This window comes from Notolabrus celidotus, chromosome 8, assembly GCF_009762535.1.
Source record: "Notolabrus celidotus isolate fNotCel1 chromosome 8, fNotCel1.pri, whole genome shotgun sequence".
NCBI classification, from domain to species: domain Eukaryota; kingdom Metazoa; phylum Chordata; class Actinopteri; order Labriformes; family Labridae; genus Notolabrus; species Notolabrus celidotus.
The window spans coordinates 21,564,977-21,590,548 of NC_048279.1; the positions used below are offsets into that span (position 1 = coordinate 21,564,977).

At 41.5% G+C, this 25,572-nt stretch overlaps 3 protein-coding genes across 3 annotated transcripts; 1 reads left to right on the forward strand and 2 right to left on the reverse strand.

The window, feature by feature from the left end:
• Positions 1-3,258: 3,258 nt before the first annotated feature.
• On the reverse strand, positions 3,259-9,288 carry ints5 (integrator complex subunit 5). The gene is made up of 4 exons (XM_034689783.1): positions 9,024-9,288; positions 6,829-7,081; positions 4,745-6,724; positions 3,259-4,465 (listed from the first exon to the last, which is right to left on the reverse strand). Exons 1-4 carry the CDS (start codon positions 9,116-9,118, stop codon positions 3,746-3,748), a joined length of 3,048 nt encoding a protein of 1,015 aa, XP_034545674.1. The 5' UTR covers positions 9,119-9,288; the 3' UTR covers positions 3,259-3,745.
• A 2,007-nt stretch (positions 9,289-11,295) lies between these two features.
• Positions 11,296-14,342, forward strand: LOC117817221 (phospholipase A and acyltransferase 3-like). Its single transcript, XM_034689787.1, has 5 exons — positions 11,296-11,425; positions 11,945-12,018; positions 12,189-12,297; positions 12,627-12,895; positions 13,573-14,342. Exons 2-5 carry the CDS (start codon positions 12,004-12,006, stop codon positions 13,693-13,695), a joined length of 516 nt encoding a protein of 171 aa, XP_034545678.1. The 5' UTR covers positions 11,296-11,425; positions 11,945-12,003; the 3' UTR covers positions 13,696-14,342.
• Positions 14,343-15,022: 680 nt separating this feature from the next.
• Positions 15,023-25,217, reverse strand: scyl1 (SCY1-like, kinase-like 1). Its single transcript, XM_034690040.1, has 18 exons — positions 25,017-25,217; positions 23,827-23,967; positions 21,677-21,799; positions 21,349-21,575; positions 21,062-21,152; positions 20,566-20,721; positions 20,265-20,423; positions 19,958-20,065; positions 19,629-19,742; positions 19,354-19,509; positions 19,049-19,237; positions 18,268-18,343; positions 17,917-18,114; positions 17,610-17,758; positions 17,388-17,477; positions 16,970-17,287; positions 16,761-16,839; positions 15,023-16,511 (listed from the first exon to the last, which is right to left on the reverse strand). The coding sequence occupies exons 1-18, from the start codon at positions 25,122-25,124 to the stop codon at positions 16,387-16,389; spliced, it is 2,607 nt and encodes an 868-aa protein (XP_034545931.1). The 5' UTR covers positions 25,125-25,217; the 3' UTR covers positions 15,023-16,386.
• Between the last annotated feature and the right edge of the window lie 355 nt (positions 25,218-25,572).

A 25,572-nucleotide genomic window follows, 5' to 3' on the forward strand; every position in this document is an offset into this window, starting at 1 on the left:
TCTGTGTTTCGACCGCGGGCTGAAGTCCCAGGTAGATTGTGCAAATTAGGCCAGTGACGTATGGAGAAAAAACATGATATTAAATAATATTTTGAAATCTAAACAAAAAACTAAACTAGTATGCATTCCCAGGAACTCCCTCTGTGTTTCAACAACTGTGTAAACGCCACAAACACTGTTACGTTCAATCGAAAGTCCCAGGACTTTGAAAAGTACTACCCCCCAAACAGGGGCTTTTCAAGAGGGAGATTATCTACCCCTGAACTAAATTTAGACCCTGGTTCCTCCCGTTGAAACGCACATAGTAGTTCAGGAGTAAAGTCCCTAGTTCCGGGGTAAAGTTCCTGCAGTGGGAAAACGCCTTTACTGTGGTTTCTTTTTGATTACATTTCTGTGACACATGAAGATCCACTATATACAAAGAACTACTTGGAGGCAGATATTAACCATAAAGGGCAGGCTTTCAACATGTATAAAAAAAACAGACAGTACTCATGACTCACACAGAAGACAGGATGTTGTTGGCAAAAGAAAGTCTTCTGTGGATGAATTGCCTCTTCTCATAGTTGAAGGTGTGGTCCCAGGTAGACTGTGCAAATCAGGCCAGTGACATATGGAGAAAAAAAATGATATTCAATAATATTTTGAAATCTTAATAAAAAACTAAACTAGTATGCATTCCCAGGAACTCCCTCTGTGTTTCAACAACTGTGTAAACTCCAAAAACACTGTGACATTCAACCAAAAGTCCCAGGGGACTCATGTACATGTACTTGCGTGGATTTCCTACTGAAACACAAAAATATCCAAATGTATGCATCTGTGCGTAAGGATCGTAGACTGTATAAAATATGGACGTAGTATCCGTGACGTCACCCATCTGTTCCTGAATGCTGTTTTGAAGCCAATCGACGGCAGCAGCCATATTGGAAATGTGGAACTCAACCAGGCAAAGTGTTACGTAAAGTGGCGGAGTTTGAGTCTCCTAGCCAACAGCTATGTGTTCCCGCCGGGAGTCACGTCAGTCATGTCCTTATTTGGGCAAAAACTCAAAATTTTAATATCTTCTGAACCGTCACGTTAGAAAAAAATGTACCGCCTGTACAGTGTGTGCCGATAGACAGATTAGCTAAGTAGATCCAAGCCATTTTTTGAACCAGGCTGTAAACATGTTTATTAATGTTGCAAAGATCGTCTTTTTCCCATTCATGTCTATGTGGTTTCCGGTGTTTCTGCAGCCAGCCACAAGCGGATTCTCGATGTATTGCATTTTATGACACTTCCACATGGGCTTCATCGTTTGAGACCGGAGGTTGCCGCTTGGTCAGGATCAATAGTGGTAGAATGGTGTGTATGCCAGCCATGAAGTTGGCGTGAGGCACCGCACATTTCCACGGTCATTTCACTCTTGATAAATCTGAACTTTGCTGTGAAAAAGAGCGTACGCCACATTTTTGGTACATGAGGTCCCAGGACCTTTGAAAAGTACTACCCCCCAACCAGGGGCTTTTCAGGGGGGATATTATCTACCCCTGAACTATATTTAGACCCTGGTTCCTCCGGTCGAAACGTACGTAGTTCAGGGCTAAAGTTCCTGTGGTGGAAAAACGCCTATACAGCCCAATTTGATCCAAGTGGGCCGGACATAAATAACAAAAATTCCCAATTGTTCTGTTTGTTTTAGTGCAAAAAACTACGTTCTCATTTAACGAACTATCTTTTCTACGAAAACAGCTGTTGTATTTTTCGGCATATTGAGTCTCAAAGTGGGGCCAAATATGATATTCTTTAAGCACTGAAACCTGCTGCAAACACACCATGTATACAGGTTTCCCATACACCTGACACAGAATTATATTTACATCAAAAGAACAGAGAGATTATAATAATGAAGAAGATAAAGTTGACTATTGTTGACTCCCCAGCTCCAGCATGAACAGTTTGCTTGCTGGACAGTGTTGTATGCAGGGGTCCAAAAAGTCTATGAATTTCCACAGGATTATGCAAATATTCTTTTTCCTCACTTCAAGAAAAAAACCTCCTGGAGCGCTGTTCATGTGCCTTATGTCAGCTGTTTGATTGTATGCGACCCCCAGAGAACAAATTTGAAATAGCAGTTACTTTTATTGAAAAATTACAGTTAATGTCTTCTCTGTAATTTTTTCACCTTGCAAAGTCATCCTGTGGGCCAGATCGGAACCTCCGGCAGGCCATATGTTTGACACCCCTGACTTTGAGCAAACCAGTGCTCCAATAAATCTAATTCAACAAATCTGCATTATGATTACAGTTTGTTTAAAGAAGTTCCCATTCAGGGAATTTCCTTTTTTATTATTATTTTTTGGGCTTTTTTTTTGCCTTTATTTAATAGGACAACTGAAGAGAGACAGGAAATGTGGGGAGTAGAGAGCGGGTGAAGACATGCAGGAAATGGTCGACCGGCCGGGGATTAAACCGACGACCCCTGTGACGAGGATTGTAGCCTCTGTACGTAGGGTGCTTAGACCGCTAGGCCAACAGCGCCCAAGGGAATTTTCAAAGGGTGGATGCATGATTTATTTCGTGTTGGTCCTATTTTGTCTCCTCAAGTCTAATATGTCAAATTTAAGAAAATAACTAAAAATATATTTTTGGGGGTTTCATATTCTACAATAAAGCTATAGCTTGTGGTGTGGTGTTAAAGGTAGACCCTCATGTTTTAATAAACTTTAAAAAAAAAAGCCAAACAGAATAACATTATTTACTGTGGGGAGCACATATGGTAACGAATAACTGTAATACATGTTTTATTTGATTTAATTCTACACATAACAGAAGTACAGTATGTAAATGTATTATTTGTGTTATGCTTAAAAGTCTAAACTAACATTTTGCGTTACTGAATAATATCTGTGGCACTCATGTGGGTGTTAATAAAAGCCTTTAGATCATCGGGCTGCAAACTTAGCACACCACACTGAAGAACTCCAGCAGGACACGTTTATCACACCTTCTGTCACACCCATGCAGCATCTCCTTGCATCTGTGTTTTTATATTTCATTGTGTGACTTCTTAATTTCAAAGTGTCATTAGTAAAAGTGTACAGAATTTAGTTCTATCAGTTTATTGGTCTCTACAGTTGGTGGTGTTAATACGTGATAATATTGTGAAATGATCTTGTTTTTTTTAACCTCCCTTATTGAAAAACCAAACCAAAGACAGGAGTTCACAGAAACAAATTCCAAAGCTGAATCTGAAGCATCAACACCTACACAAACTTAAGGACAAAACTCAGATTTATTCAGTAAAACGGTTTAAACAAAAGTTTGCATTTGAAGAACAATTCACTCCATGTTTTTGGAGACGAAATTACGATGTGAACAATCGGGAAAATACAAAATAATTCACAAATGATTTAGCAGAGTTGAATTGAATTTTCTAACCAACATGACACACAGGATGTTTTTGGGAGGAGCAGTTTTGTCAGCTCTCTTGCCCCCTTGTTTTGTTCACATAACGCATCAGTCAGAAACATTGTCTAAAAATATGGTACAAAAGGGACACACATACACACACACACACACACACACACACACACACACACACACACACACACATGTCCACATAGCTATACTTAACTTAAACTTAAGTACAGTGATGGCAACTTTGCAGTCCAGTCTTGGAGCGATGTAAAACAGTTTTCTGTCTATTATACCATCTTTACTTCCTGTCACATGCTGCTCACAGTTCTCTCCTCGTTACCTTTTAGAGCTGAAATCGCCAGCACAGGTGTCCCAATCTATCAATGTTTTTATGAAGGACGCTGTGAATTGGAGCCACATATCTTGCTACGTCACCGTCCCGTGAGAAATCCCTGCAAAACAAGCCCCTCTCTGAGCTGAACACAAACTTCTGGGGCATGGGCCCATTGCCCCTCACGTACTCCCACACAGCCAGGAGCAGCAGCCTCACTTCAAAGGGAGTGATGTTGGGGAAGGCTTCATGGACATTGGCCAGGACAGGGGGCAGGAGCTGGCCCTCTCCCATGCAGGACACCAGGAGGCAGGAGGCCTGGAGGTGCCATGGGGAGTCTGTAGACAACACCTCGCGGGAAGCCTCCCAGTGGGCCAGCAGAGTTGCAAGGAGGCCTCTGAGCACGGCAGAGCAGTAGCAGAGAGCTGGGCGTCCAGCTGCCACCACCTGCAGTAGAGGGAATAGCACAGGATGGGCCTCAAAGCAACGCCGAATATGGATGTCTCGCTCCACTGTGGTGCGGGCGTGCTCTTCTGGGGGCCAGGACAGCTCACTGTTGGCAACATCTGGACAAATGTTTTCCACCATAGTCACTGCCACAACTTTGGCAGCCTCTGCGTTAATGGGTAGCGGCTCATCAGGGTCTGATGGTGGCCGGGAGCCATTGATGGAGCCGTTGAGACCGGAGGAGCTGCAACACTGAACTACAACACACATGAGTGTCTGGACATTCTACAGAGGGGAGAAGATGAGAGTGAAAACATTGTGTCAGTCTTTTCTGCTGCTGCACATAAAACCCAAGACACAACAACACACACGATCAGTCTGAACCAAATAAGATTTCAGTTGTTTTTTTCTGTTAAATGTTCCTAAGATATAGTTTGTACAAAAGACAGCTGCAAAATGACTCATTACCTATTCAAAAATACATGTCTATACACATACATATATATATATATATATATATATATATATATACAATATATGCTTTGACTCCTCTGTGTTACTCACCTGGATGACCCCTGATGGGTCAGGTACGTGTCTAGCAGTGCGGACCTTCAGCCCCTTGCCAATCACTCCTGCATGAAAAACTGACCACACACTGCCAGAAAAGTTGACTGTGGTACCAAACCGGCAGTTAACATCCAGCAGAGAGGCTCCAAGGTCAGGGGACACAGATGGTGCAGTAATCGGAGCACCAGACATGTCTGTGGCCTGCCCTCCAAACAGATCAGCATTACCTTTATGGAGCGCTCCCTCAACCAGCTGCTGAAGCACGGCTTTGAGAGTGAGTGGAGAATATGCTGCCAGACGAGAGAGGAGCAGCACTGAACAGTTAACCGCCTCGCCTGCCTGTCCCCCATCTCTCCCTACTTTGCCCACCTCACCTCTCCTCCGCAGCACCAGAAAGAAATGAGTGACAGACGTACGGGAGAGTAGGAGCAGTTGTGCCGGGGAGGAGGTACGAGGGAGCGGGCTACAGGACAGGAGGCGCACAGCAGCATAAGATACAGCCGGGTCCCCATGAAGGAGGAGAGGGCCAAAATCATGGAGGTTTCCAGAGACCGCTGAGCCCACCTGGATGGCCATGGAGGACTGAGGGCCTACAGCTGCTCCTCTTCTCTCCTCATCCTGACTCTGGATGGCTGCAGCCAGGTTAAGCAACAGCTGCCTCAGCTGCCTGGGCCCCAGAGTGTGAGTATGGATCTGGGCTACACAGCGAGCTACAGCAGCAGGAATGAGTCCAGCCATGCAGGAGGAGAGTGTGGTGTGGAGCTGCCAGGCCAGAGCCAGCTCCTCTGGGTTGCGGGCCTGGGTGAGTAGCTGGCAGAGAGCCTCAGTGGCCACGCTTGGACCTCCGTACACTGACAGCAGACACAACAACTGGTGAAGCCAGAGGTGACGCTTCCTCTCCAGTCGCAGGGTCTCCGCACAGAGCTCACCTATATGAGACTGCAGCTCTTCCAGGAAGGGGATAACTCTCTGAGGCTGAGAGGAAGCAAAGTGAAGAGGGTTTACTTCACTCCCATCAGAGCGGTTGAAGACCAGCTTGTGAAGATGCAGGAGCAGCATCTGGAGAAGACGATCACAACCTTCTCTGACTCCTTCATGAGGGGAGGGTGTCGGCCCGGAGATGATGACAGAGGCCGGGGTAGCTGTGTCGGCCAGAAAACGGAGCACACGGGACCCTCCTGATGGACTCTGGCTAATGAGGTGAACAGCCAAGCCCAGCATGTTATCAAGCTCCTCTCGGGGGAGGCTCTGCAGCAAGGCTTGCAGCTGGAGCAGGACAGGAGGGCGTAGCAGCTCTACCAGCTCTGCAGACACAGCACCAAAGAGGTTGGGGGACATAGCAGCCAATTGCAGCAAAAATGGCACCGCAGCACGACGGAGTTGAGGTGAGCTCTCCCAAGATGTGGAGGATGAAGTTGGAGATAGAGGGCTTGATGGACTCAAGCTTTCCTGAAACATCCTGAGCAGCTCCTTCCTGATGCTGTCTGAGTGGTGAGCTGCAAGGTGTCCAAGGATTCCCACGACTGAGCCAATCTTGGGCACCCTGCTGCCTTTATCCACTCCCATCCCCATCAGCCCCTGCTCCTTCGTGCCATGAGAGCAGAAATCCTTGAGTCCACATGCCAAGACTCGGCTGATGATAGTTCCTGGAAAGGCTGAGCCAATATGAGCCACCACCCAATCAAAGTGTGGAGAGTGCTGAACTGAGGTGTCCAGCAGTGCATCCACACAGGCGTCAGGGCACCAGGCCAACATGGCAGCCAAACACTGGGAGTAAGCTTCCATCAGGGAGCGAGTGGCAGAGCAGGACATCCAGAGCTGGAGCAGCTCATTGAGGCTGGAGGAGTGTGGGGCCACCCTGCGGCCGGCATGTTTGCTGCTTAGCTGACCCAACAAGTCCACAGCCCACGTGGATACCAGAGGGGCCCAGGCCCGCGGGTTGAGTCGAATAAACTCTGACAGAACACCATGAACCTCCTGCAGAAAAATTTAAACAAATGAGTCGATATCCCACATTAAATATAGGTTTTATGAAGGCCAAACTTTCATAAAAAGTACTAGTGTTGTAAAGTAATTTGCACCTGAATGATGTCCTCCAGGTTTGAGCTGACCCCAGAGCTGGTATCGCCCTCTGTCTCCAGGTTGTGCAGGAAAGCAGAGACATACTCATCATAAACACCTCTCAGATGCTCCAGCACAGCACCTCGGCAGGCAGGGACCGAGCGCAGCAGACGCACAGCACATCGCGCATGTTCACGGACACTGAGCTTCCGACCCTGAACAGTGTCAATGCCGCTGATGAAGGACTTGATCTCCTGAGACAGTTCCTGAGCACTAGAAAAAAACAGTGGGCAGAGGAAAGTTTAGTGGAAGCAGGGGTGTGAAAAAGGAATAAATTAACAGGTGCACCTCTATGTGTGAAGGTAAAGGTTGTATTCAGACTACCAACAGAGATCTATTCATAATTCACAATTAACAAGCAAAATAGATATTTTTTTGTTGTGTATTTTTTTATCCATCAATTGTTAAGTCAATAAAATGGAAGAAAAAGTTTTCAAAAACGTAAGTCACATTTTCCCAGAGCCCAAGAGACATGCTTAACCTTAAGTTAGACCATCCAAAACCAAAAAGTATATCATATCCTGTCAGGTTCAGCAGCAAAGTGTTTTAATACAGAAGCTAGAACCAATGAATATTTGGCATAACTGTGCAAAAATGACTGATACCATACATCAAAATTCAAAATTAATGTTTTTATAACAGTTAAGGCACTGCAAAAAAGTTAATCCATACAGAATATAAAAATACTGAATAAAAGCTGATAAATCCATTAATTTTAGGAGCCACTTTAACTTAGTAGTAGATGACGGCAGCGGCAGGTGACCACCCTGGTTTTTGTTCATAGTTTCATGTACACTGTTCTATCTTTAATTAAGCTGTAACAGAGTTCTTTTTAAGTGTATAAGTGAGCCTTATCTGACAGAGTTTAACCCGAGCAAATTGTCAGGTCTGTCCATAAGAGATCATTGGGTTTCCACTATTATTGGTTCTTTTTTTTTACAATTGCTGGGACATTTAAATTATAATAGAAGTGTGGACACCATATTGGATTAACAAAATCTGATCCATGGTCTATGACCTTACCTTCTTTGGACTCTTATTCCAGGATAGCTGATGTTGTGTTTTTTCTGGACTCAAAACAAACAAAACTGGAAGGACTTTTTTTTTTACCTTTACGAAGGTTGCTATGCTGTTGTATCTACCTGTCCATTCCAAATAAAGATACAATTAAAAAAAAATGTAGTAGATGATTGTTATAATCAAATGGACTGCTTTTTTACATATATCTTCATAATTCAAAATTGTTACCTACCTAGCTTGAGTGACATTTTAAACTGTAGGAAGGTGTGGAATACATTTTACAACTTTTTTGATAACTTTAAGAAGACTTTTGATCCAGATAATAAACAGAGAAGGAAAGCTGAGAACAATTCTTGATGTCTATTTCTTTTTTATGTTAAGTTTTTATAACATAAGACAGGAACGATGAAAAAAACCCAGACAACTCTAACAATTAAGAACCAGTCAATGATAAGCTTTCAAATAAATAATTAAACATTGGATAGTGTTTGCTTATAGCATAGTTGTAAAAAGGATTGACCAACCCATTGTTGAAAGTCAACAAACTATAATGGAAATAATCCTTTGTTGCACTACAGCTCTGAACTGTCACTACTGAAACATTTTAATACTGCCTGTAATTACTGCTATTTAATCTAAAATCCATTTGTAACATTGTATATATCTAAATCGTATTTTTATCTTTAGTATTTATCTATTTTTATTTTATTTTATTTTATTTTACTTGTTGTAACTTCTTCTTGATTGTACTTATGTCTGGGTTACTGTAACAACTGAATACAAAAAAGTAAAAGCTTTGCTTATTTTACTTTACAGAGTTTGGGGAGTTGATGATAAATAACTGTAAAACAACATTTGGCTCTACAACAGGTCGAGTAATGGATTTTTCCTCTCATACATAGGATTAGAATAATCAACATACCGGAAAGAACTCAATGTATCCCTGGCGACCATTGTTGATACAGTAACTTTTAACAACTGAGCTGACTCTAAACACCGGTGTAGTTACACTGACCCGTTTACACTAGTTTGATTAATGAGGTTTTAAAGATTACAGATACTAAAATGCCTAACAGGACTCAAGTCTAAACGATGGCTCCTTGTTCTGTCAGAGGCTTCCTCTCCTGTGTCTCACCTCAGGGCAGTCTGCGCTGTGAGAGTGTGTGAGCTCTGCATCGCTTTCAGCGGACTCCCGTCAAACACCACAGACATCGCTTGGTCTCTCAACATCAACACGTCACATCAAATCCACCTCTTGATCCCTGGACTTCGACGCTGATAAATTTGACAGCTTATTGATAATTTCTCTGTCCAATTTCAGAACACAAATACACCGAAAGGGCGCTCCACAGCCGGATGTTAGAACTTCTTCTATTCAACAAAAGCAGAATCGTCAAAGACAGCCGACCTCACTAGTGACATCTAGTGGAGGAAGGTTTATCGACTCCAAGTGATAAACTAAACTACTTTATTTAACCCTCCTGTTATGTTGCGGGTCAAATTGACCCTTTTTAAGTTCCAAAATCCCCCCAAAAACTGGTTAAAAGTATTTTCTCTGTACCTCATCTGCTTGTCTTTATAGGTGAAACCAACATATAAAATGAAAATGGTTGATTCACATATTTGCAAACCCCCCTTGCATGTTTATAGATGTACTGTTTGTGGGTCAATTTGACCCGGCAGTCAAAGTGGAGGCTAAAAGGGGTCAGAAGTGTCAAATACTAGTTGTTTCTTTGCAACTGTGTGGCATATTTGCAAATATGTGAAATCAACCATTTTCATTTTATATGTTGGTTTCACCTATTAAGACAAGCAGAAGAAGTTTCATACAGAGAAAATACTTTTAACCAGTTTGTTGGGGATTTTTGAACTTAAAACACAGAACTTTAGAAGTGGCAATGAATATGTTGGATAAATAAACCTTGAAATGCCTTCCATCATTGTCAAAAAAAAGTCTGCCTATAGCCAAGTGGAGATAACTCTTTCAGACCAGGAGATTGGGTGTGATTAACATTTATCTAGAGTCTTCCAAGTATGAACCCATTTCTGCAGCAGCTATAAAAAGCAGGGGAGAGATTGGGAAACCTTGTGCCTATTTCAACAGTGAATCTAGGAGATGTGCCTTGTGGTAACACGACTGTGTTATTGTGTCCTTATAAAGTACTTTGACTAGATTCAAAAACTTTTGTCCAAAGCCAAACAGTACTAAAGTACCGAACATAAACATGTATACGGTCTAAAGGCGATTGTACCTTTTGTCTTTTACTCTCATCCAATAGCGGTTTATGAGAAAAAGTTTATTTCCCTTAAAAAATATAAGCTAATTTCCTTTTCTACCCTGTTCTGTTATGTCACATATCTTATAGAGATCCGATGTATCTCATATCTTAAGAATGCCCAATCAGTTATCATATAATTTATGGTTTCTACTATTTCTGGACAGTAAATTTCCTCCTTTGTTACTCGTGCCATTAAACTGTATAACTCCTCACTTGGAGGGAACCATGTGGTGGATGGCATTTTCATTGCGCCGATTGCCTCTGGATTAAACCCATGACTGTAAATAAAGGTTTAAACCAATGAGTATGGGATTGTAATGCCATGCCCTTAGACAAGATGCCAGGCTGTTATCACAAGTTACAACTAAAATGAGCCAATTCACATTTACACTCTGGACCATTTAATTTCAATATTTTATTTTGATTATTTTATATTTTTTCATGTAATGCGTTAGGTGAAGCAGGGCAAGTTCTGACCTTTAATATACAGTCTATGGTTCTGACTTATACGGTCTATGATTCTGACCTTTAATATACGGTCTGTGGTTGTGACCGTTCTGACCTTTAATATATAGTCTATGGTTCTGGCCGTTCTGACCTTGAATATATGGTCTATGGTTCTGACCGTTCTGACCTTTAATACGGTCTATGGTTCTGACTGTTCTGACCTTTAATATACGGTCTATGGTTCTGGCCTTTAATATACGATCTATGGTTCTGACCTATACAGTCTATGGTTCTGACCATTCTGATCTTTAATATACAGTCTATGGTTCTGACCATTCTGATCTTTAATATACGGTCTATGGTTCTGACCATTCTGATCTTTAATATACGATCTATGGTCCTTGCCGTTCTGACCTTTAATATATGGTCTATGGGTCTGGACGTATTGACCCTTAATATACGGTCTATAGTTCTGGCCTTTAATATGCGGTCTATGGTTCTGACATTTAATATACAGTCTACCGTTCTGACCTTTAATATATGGTCTATGGTTCTGGCCGTTCTGACCTTTAATATACGGTTTATGGTTCTGACCTTTAATATACTATCTATGGTTCTGACCTTTGATAGACGGTCTATGGTTCTGACCTTTAATAGACGGTCGATGGTTCTGACATTTTGTATGAGGCTTTTATTTTGAAGGTCTCGGGCTTCTGATAACATCGACAATCAGCTGATCGCTCACAGCTGAGCTTTGGTGGCGTCTCTACCAGGTATCCACCAAACGGCTTGAAGACATCATTGATAAAGGGTAAGATGACAATCTGTCAAACTCTATTTGTGATCAAACTTAACTATTAGACTGTAATGGGTTTGTATTGTGTTACTGTGCTGTAGTCCATGTAGCATTAGCTAATAACATGGCATGATTTTAGATTACGTAAACAGACCAGTCCAAGCTACACATGCTACTATTGACTGACTCTTTTGAAATTGATTCCATAATTTAGCTACTTTTTATTTATAATGTAATTTTGTCGGAGGTATGAAGCGATTGTTACGTAAATTACGCACGACGCACTTCAGAAGGTTTTTCGGCGATGTAGTTTATGTTGACACAATAAAAGCACAACCAGACTAACTTGCGTTAACTTATATAACGCCTGGTTGCGTCAGCTTTTTTGCAATCAGTAAAGCTCTTAACATATAGAACTAAACAGAGATATGAGAGTCAAGCAAACTTCTTCTACATTTCTGAGATTTGTTTCTTATTCCTGTCTGTCTTAGTGCTAATATATCTAAACCTTGTCTGCTTTCCCTTTTCCTTCAGGGGTTGAGTGATTTCGAAACGAAAACCAGTGGTTGGGTTGCAGACAACATAACCCTGACATGGCCCCTACACTGGTTAGGAAATTATAAGATTACTAGAATAAAGAAAAGTGAAACAGTACTTTTTTTGTTGTTTATTATTTGATGTAAATATCCATTCACCAACTTTGATAACACATGCTTTGAGTAATACTGTTATAGCATTGATTTAAAAGTCTTAAGCTTTTCTTTTTTTTTAATCCAAGTACGATGAGAAACCAGAGCCTGGGGACTTGATCGAGATCTTCCGTGGCAGCTATCAGCACTGGGCAGTGTATGTTGGCGATGGGTTTGTGATTCACTTGGCTCCCCCCTGTGAGTCCCCCTGCACACACACACACACACACACACACACACACACACACACACACACACACACACACACACACACACACACACACACACACAAACACGCACACAGCTTCTCCCTCAATCCTCCTAACCCACCCAAACTATGTATGAGGCAGCTTTTTGTGACAGCATTTTTTTTATTTTGGGATTAAACTGATTCATGATAAATGAAACGCCCCCCCCCCCAAAAAAAATTTCAGTACTTTCTTCACAAACTTGTTAAACATGTTACCTATTAAATTACAATCTGCAATTTTTCCTCCTTTTTTACAATGATTACTTTTTATTTACAGCTGAGGTCCCAGGTGCAGGTGCCAACAGCATGATGTCTGTCCTAGCAGAGAAGGCGATGGTGAAGAAAGAGGAGCTGTGGGATGTAGTGGGGACCAACAAATGGAAAATCAGCAACGTCCTCGACAAGAAGTACGAGCCTCGACCTGTTCTAGTCATTGTGAGGGAGGCCCGTGCCCTGGTGGGTACTGAGCTGCCCTATTGCGTCTTTAGGGGGAACTGTGAGCACTTTGCTAACGAACTGCGATACGGAAAGGCTGAGTCCCGCCAGGTAAGTGCATCCCTGTGTTAGACTTGTACAAGCAAGACACTTCTTTTTTCAGGTGTGGGGCTGTACTGAAGTGCATGGAGTGTGGTTTGTTCAAGTCTGTGATTTAAAAAAAAAAAAAAAAAAAAAAAAAAAAAAAAGTGCTTGAGAGATAAATGGGTTCCCAAAGAAACAAAACAAGAGGACTGTGGCATTTAGGAATCCTTATGTGAGGAAATTAAGATTTACTGCTCTTGCGCACAAAACCTTAGGAGTTCTGTAGATGGGTTCTTCCTTGTCCTGTGACTTTAAATACACTAACAGCAAGGTGCAGACCACTTTTAGTTTTAATTAAACCTTAATTTTTACTGGGTGGTTGGATAAAAGCAGAGCTCTCTTTTGCCTAAATGAAACCACTCTTCCCCTTCTACCTTCTTTGCAAAAAGTTAGGTAAACAAAGCACAGTGTTCTGGAACATGCATGGATGATGTATTCTTATTCTGAATCTTGTTTACTGAGAAATCATCAGTCAACAAAGTTTTGGATTAAGTACCATGGTTTACACTGGTGCTTCACAAAGCCCGCAGACCATTCATCATGATAGAGATATTGATTCTGTTTGTCACTAAAGAAAAGTTTTTTTTTCTCCTCTAGAAATATGCCTGCACACTCCCTTTAAAGCTGTATGTTTCCCTCTGCAGGTCCGTAAGGCAGAAGAAATGGTCATGGTTGCAGGAGCGGCTACATTGCTGGGTCTTGGTGTCGTTGCTCTGGCAGGAGTTTTGTTTGGAAGTAGCAAAACAAAAGACAAGAACACGCAGTGATTGAAGTCCTCAGAGCTTGATTTAAGGGATTTATTAACAGATCACCAGCAGAGCCTAACTGACATTTATGAAGTAAACACAAAATTGGCCTATTTTTAAGTATCTGGGTTTTTGTGATAATTTTGATTAACTTCATAACCGTTTCTTAAACCACTGTCTGTCCATTATTCTGTCCTCAGTTTGAATAAAATAGCAGACTGGTTTGTTTTAGGTCAACATCTTTTATTTTTCAGCCTTTTGGGATTTTCTAAACAACCACACAGGTGTTGTGTTGATGTACTGTATGTTTAAATGCTTTGATAAAAAGAGTGAGGACTTTGAAGCTGGTGAAACAACTTTTGATGTTTTGAACTTCTGAGAGTCACAAGATCAGGCCTTTTTTTGTATGAATTTAAATAAAAGATGTTTGAAATGTAAAGGTCTTGCAACCTAAATGATGATTCAGCAAATATATGTTTATGTAACCTGATGAAGTTTATATAATGTTTGAGTAGAGTAGTTATCTTACAGATAAGCCATGTGTCCATGTAGTGTTCTTATAAAATGTCATCTTGAATAAGTTCACAGCCTAACTGGAGTTTTTAGCACCATGTGTCTCTAACTTTGAAATGTTTGTAATTGTTTGAATAAAGAATAACTGAACTTTATTCTGAATGGAGGCTTTTTTATGACACTCAGTCGGAGTCTTATCATCCATTATGTTGTCTGTATAGAAAAAAGTTTGTGTGTTTCGTCACATAAGGCTGAAACTAAATCACTTTAACCTTTACCCCTTAATGTCCTAATATTTGTTGCAATTATTTATTCAGATCAGACGGCCTAAGGACATTATGATGTGGAATGTTTTAACTTAAGCTTTCTTTAACCCTTCACCCTGTCAATCTTGAACTTCAGAACAGAATACACTAGCACACACTGATAAGCCATAACATTATGACCACCTGCCTAATATTGTGTGTGTGTGTGTGTGTGGGGGGGCGTGTTCCTCCAGCTACATTCATCAGCAGTTTATGCTCCAGTAGCTGTTCCACTGGATTGATACTCACGAGCCAGCTTTCGCTCCTCACGTCATCAGTGAACCTTGTGAAGGGTTCTTAGGTTTTCCTTCCTTGGGTAACTTTTGATACGCACAGTCTACTGTTGACGGGTAACATCTCACAAGAGCTGCAGCTTTGGAGAAGTTCTGGCATGTCAGGCTCTTTGGACGAAGTACTTCTTCTCACTTCTTTGCTGATCCCGTCCGGTGTATGTTTGTATAGCATTCTCAAAAAAAAAATTCCTCCTGCTAGATAGCCATTTTGAAATCCAAACAATGGGTCTAAAAAAGCAACTTTTTTTTCATCTTTATTTTTAGAATAGCTCACATGCTACATCCTTTGGATTTTCTGTTTAATGTTGCATCCCTTATTCCACAGACACAGCTCAGTTTCTTACCCACCATCATCAACCAGTGACTACACATCAACTCAAGGGATGATGGCTCTTTACTTTACCAGCCGAGTCATCAATAGAGCCCATTGTATGGCGATTAATACCAAACCATACAGGAACACATCTAACACAGACAGGAGATATGGACTACACTTGGATGAAAGCTTTGATGAACACAGAGTTTGGTGTCGGACACAGTTCTGGTCCACGTTTAAAATTTTAACTAAAAACTGTGACTTCTTGGATCTGTGATTATTTCAAAGGCACGTTAAAAGTAAAAGCAGCTTACCATCTCTCTTACCCTGGCTATGCTCTATGATGTTAAAAAACTCTGGTGGATAAAAGTAACGTCTTCAGGGGATCTGCAAAATTATATAAGTATGAATGCATATCAGATCCTTCCTATGAGTTCACAATACTTAATAAATCCCTCACCTTGGTATTTCCCAGCACAGGACATAAAGGAAAATACATGTAAACCCATTGATTTCACCAGCCTCAGTTTAACTACTACTTACCATCATGTCTGCAGGGTATGTAAAACATTTACAGATCTGAAATCAGTCAAAAAAGTGTCACCAGCCACTCCAGTAAAGTACAGTAAAATACAGTGCTGCATGTGCAAAAAGTAAAACTCAACAGTTGTAAAGATTTTACCATGGTAAGAACACAGAAATACACACTTACATGCGTGGGTTGGTCTTAACTCTTAAATTTGTGACAGCTGAACTCAAACATTCATGGTGACTGTTTAACATTCAGCATAATAGCACATCTGATTGTTAGGTTTTTATAGATAATTCTCAATTTTTCTTTAAAAAAACCAAAGTGTAACTTTCCATGTGATTTTAAGAGAAGATGCACCATGTATATACATTTACTTTACAACCGCAGACTTATGACTTTTGTATTTAAAAACAAAACAAAGACAGGTACTTCTTGCTATCAATATGAGCTTCTGGTGCAGGGAGTGCTGCTCTTTGTTTCATCATGTCTCTCTGGAGTTTCTTTCTACCGTTCTGTTTCAGCTCTGGCATCCACATCACCGCATCCCTAAAGCACCGGATAGCTGCTTTTTCACTTGTCTGTCAAGCCAAAAGCATCATGCTCAACCAACACTTTCACAGTATTTAGTCCACTGGCAACACTTCTTTCTTGTTCTTTGTGGAATGTCAAGCCTCTGTTGAATACTCTGGGGTCAAAGGTCACTGCGATCCGAGTTCTCCCCTTCCATACTGAAGTCTTTATGTGTGTCCTTAATCAGTCCAGCTTGCGTGCCCCCAGCTTGAGCGGACCTTTAGCAGCTTTGCGCTCTGCTCGTTTTGCTTCCAGCTCTTTTCTCCTCTCCTCCCGTTTCTTCTTCGACAGCTCGGCTTTACTGAGACCTGGTTGACAATAAAACAAGCGGATTAATGCAAACACCATACAGGAAGTTACTTGATGGTCATCAAGAATATTTGAGCCTTAAAGTGAAGTCAGAGGGATGATTTTAAGACCTTGAAAGGAAAGTGTTCAATTGAAGGGGTCTGAAAAAATAAAGGTTGGATTTTAAATGTGTGCCAAATCGGTTTGTAGCTCATTACAAGTTGATAAAGTTTTATGTCTCTAGTCAACAGCCTGGATGAAAGACTAACCTTGGTTCCCATCCACTGACTCCCAGCTATCTTCATTTCCCCAGTCTCCGGTTGCTTCTGCACTCCAACCATCTCCAGCCTGACAAGGAGAGAACACAGCACACAGGTTACTTTCATCTCTATGATTTTGCCTTTTCTACATTTCAAACCAAATCAACTCCATAACGGATTTACTACTCTTATTCTATCTGCATCCTCTTGGCACTCACCGTGGGGGGAGCAGTGTTAGCTGTGCTTCTCTGGGACACACTGGCAAACAGATCATTTTGTCCCGCCACCGTTACTCCGCTGCTGCTGTCCCAGTTGTAATCGCTGGCTAACCGTACCCCTTCAGGCAGAGGGAGCGCTGAACTCGTCAAGGTTGTGTCTGTGTCCTCTTCAGCCCAGTCGTTACCCCAGCCCTCCTCACCCGCAGAGCTAAGACCCTGACCTTCCTTTTCGTTGGACCAGCTATCGTCAGCATCCCAGCCTGAGCTGCTCCAATCAGAGCTCTGGTTTTTTACCGCCATTGAAGACGACCGACCAACCTATTGGAGAGATAATAAAAGCATTAGGGTGGTAGCATTAGCCCTAAAGTTTGTACAAAATAATGGATCCTAATTATTAAGTTAATTAAAGTGCTCTTACTGCTTTGTCCCCGGCCTTCTTTTTGGATGATGCCATTCCTGACCAGTCAGAGTTCCAGTCATCTGGCTCGTTGTGAGCTTTCTCTGGCTCCTATATGAGTAAGAGTCAATGCGTTATAAGAATGAAAACAGTATTTATGCAATGACATCATACCATAAACACGCGTGTATCTCAATAACATTTTATAATTTCACATTTGGTTGAACTATAGTTAAATCCCACCTCCAAACTTCCCCAGTCCTCCTCCTCAACCCAGCGTTCCCCCGTTGGCTCGTCCTCATTGCCCGTTACTTCAAGGGTTTGTGATTGGTTGGCACGACTAGAGGCAGTATGGTGAGTCACAGAGGCTTGTGGAGTTTTATCTTCAGAACCTGCGTTTGGACAAAATAAGCAAAATAATCAGAATAGCTCATTTAGGACTTCTTAAAGGAGAAATCCACCAATCTTAAACATGAATGTTGGTTGCCTTAGGAAGAACTACTGAATACTGTATGTGAAAACAAGTATTACAGAGATGTAATAACCCTACCAGCTGCAGGTTCTCCACTAGTGTCACTGGTGGGGCTGGTTGCATCTGCGGCCTCACTGCCCTCAGTTACTGGGCTCCCATCCACCCCTGGAGTGTTGCGGATCAGCTTGGAAGTGATGGTGGACATGCCAGTCACAGCCCAGCCGGCCCAGGAGGAAGAGGCACCTGCAGGCTGAGCGCAAGACGCCACATCTTTTTCTGCAGGACAGAGAGGACGTGATTCAGTGATATAATACAAGTTAAGAAATGTTTATTCTGCTCCAAATATGTCAGCAACAGCTTCAGCTTGTTTGCTCCTGTGAACTGAGCATCGCATAAAAATGTATATGCTCAGCGGAGTGTTTTACAGACCTATTTCAGACACCATGGAGGGGTCTTCTGATACAGTCTCCAGTTTGGAAAGGAAACTCTTGATGGCTTTAAATGCCTGACAGAGAGGGAGAGCAAACATTAGAATATTCAAGAAGAAAAACAAAAGGTGTAAACTGATATGCTCTCATTCTCTATGTGACTACAGCACCTGCTTCTTTCTTCATATAATCAAGAATCATACATGAAGACTATCCAAAATGATCTGCAGTTGTGCTCATAAGTTTACATACCCTGGTAGAATTTGTGATTTTTTGGGGGCCATTTTTCAGAGAATATGAATGATAAGAGGAAAAAAAAATTCCATTCATGGTTAGTGGTTGGGTGAAGCCGATTATTGTCAAACAACTGTTTACTCTTTTTATATCATAAGAACAACAGAAACTATCCAAGAAATCCTAAACTCTGCCAGGGTATGTAAACTTATGAGCACAATTGTACCTTGTTCTGATATCTAAAGCCTTATAGATGGCAAATGTGTTCCACTGGTGTAAACATCTTGCACAACTGTTACCGGTACAGTATACACAGGATTATCCTTCTCACATTACTGTATCTAATCCTGCCCTTGGAATGTGCAATCAAAGCCACGTTATAGTTCAATACCTTATAAAGACCACATACACTGAAAACGGGCTAAACCTGTTAAAAATTGCAAACTAAACTCTAACGACAGAGTTAAATTCAGTTTTGGGTAACAATATTTTAAAGCAGAAGCAAACTGTTCTCCCTTTATCCACCCATTTCTATCAGTTATGTGTACCTGGTCCCTGACGCCTTTATCAGGGTCAACAGTAATGGCACAGAGTGTGGGCATGATGCGGGCTGCAATCTCTGTTATACTGTAGAAGTTGTGTGTGGCGGCAAAGCCAAGTACTCCTGCAGAGCGTGAAGCTGGGAAGGGGTCTTTAGTGGCTCGTGAGAAGGCAGAAATCAGAACACGTTGACGAGTCTGTGGAGAGACAGATGACAACATACTTGCGTTTGATTCTATTCTTTACTGAGAGTTTGTTGAAGTATTTTTGGCATTCAAATTCAGTGTTGCAGAATGGTGTGGATTGACTTTACCCCAGCATTGAGGTAGGAGGCGATCTTGCCCAAGCAGACTGTGGTATTACACCTGATCGGGCCTTGCTCATCTCTGGCCTGCAGCCGGGCAAAGTGACGCATCAAGTCCTGGTTCAGGTTGGTCTCATTCAATTTGGGTGCCAGTAGCAACATAGACTGAAGTAAGAGTCACAGACAGAGAAGAGTTAAGGCTCAAGCAGGATGACAACATGTGGCACACAGGTATTATGTAAAAACATGTCATGGATTGTGGTTGTGTGGACTGCGCAAACTACCTTAACCGTCTGTTCTCTGATGGCAGGGTTTGTGTCCGTGAAGCCATGAACGACATGAGGGAAAATCTGGGAATTGACTGCAGCCTCGTTCAGATATTGAATGAACTGCTCCATCTGAAACCAAAGAAAAACAGTGTTGTAACATTAAGTTGTAACACAGGCTTACAACTGCAGTTGTGGAAAAAATATTTCCTGTTCTTTTGCTCCTTTAACCATTTTTTCCCTTTTAAAAAAAGCTGTTTACATGAATTGGACATGGCATAGGAAAATTAAATGAAAGGAAAAATGAAGTCATCAAAAGAGCCTCTCATGGAAGTAACTTTTCATACCTGCTGCAGAAGCCGTATCCTCATGGCTCTGTCTGTGGAGGAAAACATCTTCACAATAACAGGGATGATCTTTTGTTGGTACTCTTCTGCTGACAGGAACTTTCCTACCTGGCAGACAGAGAAAAAGAAAAATCAGATGGATGGAGGAAGTTTATAGATACTGAAAACAGAAAAACCAGGTCTTACTTGAAATTTATTTTTGTTTATTTTTCTTAAAAATGATCGGATGCTTGAATAAGAAAGGCTGCGGTATACTGTTTAAAGCTAGAATAAGATATGAAAGCTGTCCATGGAGGTAAAGGTTCACCTTGAAGAGAGGCGTGAGGACCACTGCACCTGCATTGCCAAACTCGAATGCAGTGAGAAGCTGAGGCAAGACCTTGTGTTTACAGAAGTCCTCGGGGAAAGAGTCCAAGTTTTCACTAAGATCCTGAAAGAACTGCTGCTTCTCAGCTGGCTCTTTGATCTGGAGACAGATATAGTTTTAAATCCCTTCATCATGATCACTGTCCAAACGTACTTGCTGGAATTTGTTTCATTAAATCTAGAGTGTTTTGAAACACCCATGGCAAAAACAACGAGGTAAATCTCTGTGAAAATCTTCTTACCTGTATCTCCTCCAGGAAAAGGTTGCTCTCCACAAAACTGTTGCTGAGGAATCCTCCAGGAGCTCTACAGTTCTGGAGAAAGCGGGCTGGATTGGGTCGAGCTCGAGGGTTAGCTCCTACCAACTCACAGTAATGAGGCACCAGGGTTTTAGGGACCTATGGGCAAACAGAGGACACAAGGGAAGGTACATAATTCAGTCAACAAACACCATATCAAAAACAAAGACTTGTTTTGACTGTCAGATTAAATGATCATGGCTCATTCACGGCTTTTGACATTTGCCCTCAAACTCATTTTGATGATACTTGTTCTTTACTAAAGGACTAATATCTGTAATCAAAGACAGAGTTAAGAACTGTAGGTCCAACTTCAAAATACTGTTTACTAGAATGCTAGAAGTTATATGACACCATGACATTTATTAAAAAATATTTAAAAAACAACCTAAATTGTTGTGTGCAGCAATAACAGAGAGGAAGTGTGGCGGTATTGTACCTTTCCAAGTGAACGAAGTGAGGATGTGCGAGGTAGTGGCCCGTTAAACACCTCCCAGATCAGGCAGCCCAGTCTCCACACTTCCCCTGCCCTGAAACCAACATGCACAAAGTTCAATACCAAATGTCTACAAAAACCAAGGAGGAAGCAGAACCAATCAACACTTCCCTCAGGTATCACCCAATTCAGATATTCAGCTTGCAATGTCTCTTGTCTTTCTGTGTAACATATTATTCAGGGTTACTTCTCTCAGGTTGTCTTTTTTTTTTTTTCCAATTCTCTCTTACCATTTCTCTCCACTGCTATTGGGCATCTCTGGTGGGTCATATTTCTCCATGTCCGGGTAAACAGCTTTGGGGGCAGGGAGCGAGACCCCACTCGGGTCACCCTGCTCAGCAGCCACATGGTCAAGGGCCCCAAGTTTCCATTCTCCTGCTCGGTCCACAAAAACAGACCATACACCTAAGTTGTTGTGCAGCAGGTGGCAGTCGTTGACCAGGAAACTTAAAGCTTTCTGTGAGAGAGGTCAGAAATGGAGAAAAAAAAATTACAGACCTGGTGACAGAACTATGGCTTGCCAGACAGTACTAGACTAGCTAACTTTTCACCCCTTACCACTATTTGATGCAGTCCCCAAGAGACTTCCAGGTCCCCAGATCCACCCTTCTCTGCCTGGGCCTTTAGGTGGACCGCAAGGGGTGTCACCTGCTCAGTCACCAGATACAGGCTCTTCTCTGTCTGTGAAACACACACATGAAACCAGCTATAAACTAATGTGTTTGGAACTGATGGGATTTCTTTGTGGTAGCACATTCACTGCAACAAAAAAAAAAAACTAAAAAAAATTTAATGAATGAAACAGCATCGTTATAAAAGTGGTCATAAAAATCTTAACTTGTTGTTGTAAATGCAAACACTTAAATTATACCCAGACCTTCTAAAGTAGACAGAGTGAAATAGCACAACACAGCCTTATACACACTGTTATTTACAATGGTTTCGTATAGATAATTACATTAAGCAGGGAAGAAAGGATCTTCCACATTTTCACCCAATGTCAGGCAGTGTGAGGTTTGGCAAGTGGCTTCAAAATATTAGTGTGCTATTAACACATGTGAAAAGACAACAAATGCAAATTTCCCTCATATTTTTCAACTGCCAATTTCATGTGTAGAGTCTGAACAACATTAGTCTCAATATAGCATAACTGATCAGTGGTGAGGTTAGTCTATTCAGCACCGAAGTCTGAGAAAACAAAGCAAGATGATGCTTATATTGTGTTGCATTCAACTCACTACACATTTTCTACAATAACATGAAAAGACTACAGTGGCATATTCACACTCACCTCTATCTGAACGTAAACATGCAGAGAAAACAGATGATGGAGATGAGACACTATGTATACTATAGTTACATGGGAAAACAAGGTTAATCACATATAAAAACTATCTTAAACTCAAAATGTATTTCTTTTCCAGAGAATATGAATAATGATGACTGATGTGACTTGCTGCATGTGCGGCAATATTTGCTTTTGGTTTGATTGCTGTGTCTGATGTATGTTGGGTAATAGGTAGGGGAGAACGGGGTTGTTTGTCACACGGGTTGGTTGGCACACTCGTTATATCTCACCACCTTAGGGCACTGTCTCTCAAATTGGGGTATGGACATTTCCAGAATTAGGATCAGAGCTCACCTACATAGTCTTCTCTGGAGTAAGACAGCTGAACTTGAGGTGAGAGGACTTTTTGTGTTTTTCAAATTGTAAATATTCAGCTCCTCAGTATTTTTCTTCTAGGCTTTTAAACGATGGGTTTATAACATAACAAGTGTTACCCTTACAAAGTGTGAGGGGAAAGCTATAGTTTAGATTTTTATTAGCTAGCTAAGTAGTTGTTAGATGTTTGTTAGCCTTGATGCTAGCAAAAATTTCCAGTTGGGGTTGGTCGTCACATTCTCTTTGGGGTTAATTGTCACATGTAACAATCAACCCCTATGTTGGCAAAATCATGCATGGTGAAATTAGTTGGAGTGCGCAGACCCTACATTTGCCATCACTGTAACTCAGACAGTGACTACATGTAGCCTAGTTGAGTAGACCATTATTGTTAGGCCTATTTGTTTTGTTCTTTATGTTGTTATATAGGCTGGCCTAAAGATGTGTTTCCTCTTCATGTTCCTTGCTCATTTTATGTTAAAATGCATTAAGTTATGTAGGCCTATCACTTGTCAGTGCAATTAAACTTTCAAATTTAGTTCTGCCTTCTTGCCTTTTTAAAAAAAAATTCCCATTGAAATACCATTGTGACAACCAATCCCATAGTGTGTGACAACCATCCCTGTGATTGGGTTGGTTGTCACAATGTGTCAGAGTGTCTTTGATAGTTAATTGTCTCTTTGTTACAAGGAGTTGGAAAATGAGAGGGATACACATTTCAAGCCAACACTTTAAGCTTCAAGTTAGGAATGACTATTGGAAGATGTTTTGATGATGAGAAATCATCAAAACAGTAAAAAGTGTGACAACCAGCCCCGTTCTCCCCTATGTTGAGTAATAGGTATATATTCTTTTTCTTTGTTTTTATTGTTTTTCTTTGTTTGTATCCCCAATGTAAAGCACATTGAGCTTACGTGTGATTAAATGTGCTTTATCAATTAAACTGCTGTTGCTGTCACTTATCAAGAAGAGTGAAATTATTCCTAAAAATCATCAAAAAACATGGCAGCGTGTGGACACCCAAAAGTTGGTGCAAAATCCATACCTCCAAACCATCAACATAGGCCAAAATGTTTGGATGCCGGAGGGTCTTCATGCGTTTGAAGGCAGCCTTGGCCAGCTGGGTCTGCTGCTCTGTTCCTTGTGCTACCTCGTACAGGAACACTGACACTGGTTCCCCATTGATCTGAGGAAACAAGCAGGTGGGGACCAAACCATTTACTCCATCAATTGACAGTTACACCATTACTTTGATAAACATCAAATCAAACGGGGGTCAACAATCAAACACAGAAGTGTGATCTGCTATAGAAAGTTTACATTGAAACTATAGTTAAAGCTGCTGTGAGGAACTTCTGGTTTGTATCGATTCTAACGCCCCCTTGTGGACAAAGTGATACCTCTTATCTCTTGTCCTGCACATGCAAAATTAGTGTCTTCAGATAACAACCTCGCCCTGCTTTCTTTTAACATTTAGATGTATCACACAATGTGATTATTTGCCATGAAAAACAGCTAAAAAAAAGGGTGTTTCTAAAGCAAGACATCAATCATCTGTTCTGACACCGACCCCTCAGAGTGGATTCAGGCATTAAAAATGACAACAGAGAAGGTATCAGTGTTGTTGTGAATGTTTTTTTTTGTTTTTGAGTCATTAAGAGGCATCAGTATCAGTTTCAGTCTGTTTCCCAGCCATTTAAAAAACTCCTCATAGTGCCTTTAACATGGGTAAAACAGGAAGCTGGTGCTTGTCATCATCTGGACCCTCAGTGATGTAGACGACACTGACAGTTCAGATTGAGCTTCCCAACGACAGTAAAAAGGAGTAATAATCAATGTAGGGCTCCCTCAGAAATAATGAAGTGACATTTTACTAGTATATGAAACAATGACTTCAAAATTATGCCCCCGATCGTTGTTAAGGAGTCTCAAACACGGTGACGTGGCGAGAAATACGTGTCTACGATGGGGTAAACAAAGCCTGGGCTACCTTGTTAGCACACACTCAATCTGACATGGAGCAAGCAGAAACAAATAGTTCCACACTGACACTGAACCAACAGAACAGAGAAACAGATACTGACAGACATGGGATAAAAGGAGGCTAATAAATCACTATACACCGTCTCTAAAGGCAGATTAACGCTAGCTAGCCGACTACGCGACGGGCCTCCGTAACGAAGCTAGCTAACAGTGACCGTCAGCGGCCGAGCAGGAGCCGCCTGCCTCTCTTACTTTCCGCTTTCCTCGATGAAGGCTCCATATTCCAGATTTCTCCTGGGTCTCTGGCAGAATTTCATATGCAAAGTCTTTGACAGGATCCCTGGCGAAAAAGGACCACATCTCCTCTTTCCTCCACACCTCATCAAACAAGCACAGCAGCGTCAAAGGGGCTAAACAGACTGCCGATTTGCAAATGGTACAGATGTAAAAAGGCTCGGTGTAAACTTCGTTTCTGTACAATGGTTCCGCAAATAAGAAATGAAGAAGGATAACATTATTTATTCATTATTTATTATGAATCATACCCCTCAATGGCCAGAAAGTCACAATATGAAATTAGGTACAAGCCATTACATTTACATTGCTAGATATATGTATTGGAGTAAAAACAGTTATGGCCAATCTGGTACTAAGCCTTAGGGCAGAGTGGTTGTTAATCACCACATTTCCAGTGCAGATTCCTGGACTAATCCTGGGTCAACATTAGTTTTAATTGGTAACCACAAACAAAAGCTGGATAATCTAGCTTTTCATTTGGAGTAGTTTATTTTAGCCCTGGACTGCATTA

What these genes read in the sequence shown, in the direction of transcription:
- ints5 (XM_034689783.1), bottom strand. Translation starts at nt 9,118, where the DNA reads ATGTTGAGAGACCAAGCGATGTCTGTGGTGTTTGACGGGAGTCCGCTG. An exon ending in ACAGCGCAGACTGCCCTGAG is followed by an intron (nt 7,082 to 9,023) that starts GTGAGACACAGG and finishes GTTTTTTTCTAG; the next exon opens with TGCTCAGGAACTGTCTCAGG. An exon ending in ACCCATCAGGGGTCATCCAG is followed by an intron (nt 4,466 to 4,744) that starts GTGAGTAACACA and finishes TCCCCTCTGTAG; the next exon opens with AATGTCCAGACACTCATGTG.
- LOC117817221 (XM_034689787.1), top strand. An exon ending in GATTCACTTGGCTCCCCCCT is followed by an intron (nt 12,298 to 12,626) that starts GTGAGTCCCCCT and finishes TTTTATTTACAG; the next exon opens with CTGAGGTCCCAGGTGCAGGT. An exon ending in GAAAGGCTGAGTCCCGCCAG is followed by an intron (nt 12,896 to 13,572) that starts GTAAGTGCATCC and finishes TTCCCTCTGCAG; the next exon opens with GTCCGTAAGGCAGAAGAAAT.
- scyl1 (XM_034690040.1), bottom strand. Translation starts at nt 25,124, where the DNA reads ATGTGGTCCTTTTTCGCCAGGGATCCTGTCAAAGACTTTGCATATGAA. An exon ending in GGGGACTGCATCAAATAGTG is followed by an intron (nt 21,576 to 21,676) that starts GTAAGGGGTGAA and finishes CCTCTCTCACAG; the next exon opens with AAAGCTTTAAGTTTCCTGGT. An exon ending in TCCTCACGCCTCTCTTCAAG is followed by an intron (nt 20,066 to 20,264) that starts GTGAACCTTTAC and finishes TCTGTCTGCCAG; the next exon opens with GTAGGAAAGTTCCTGTCAGC.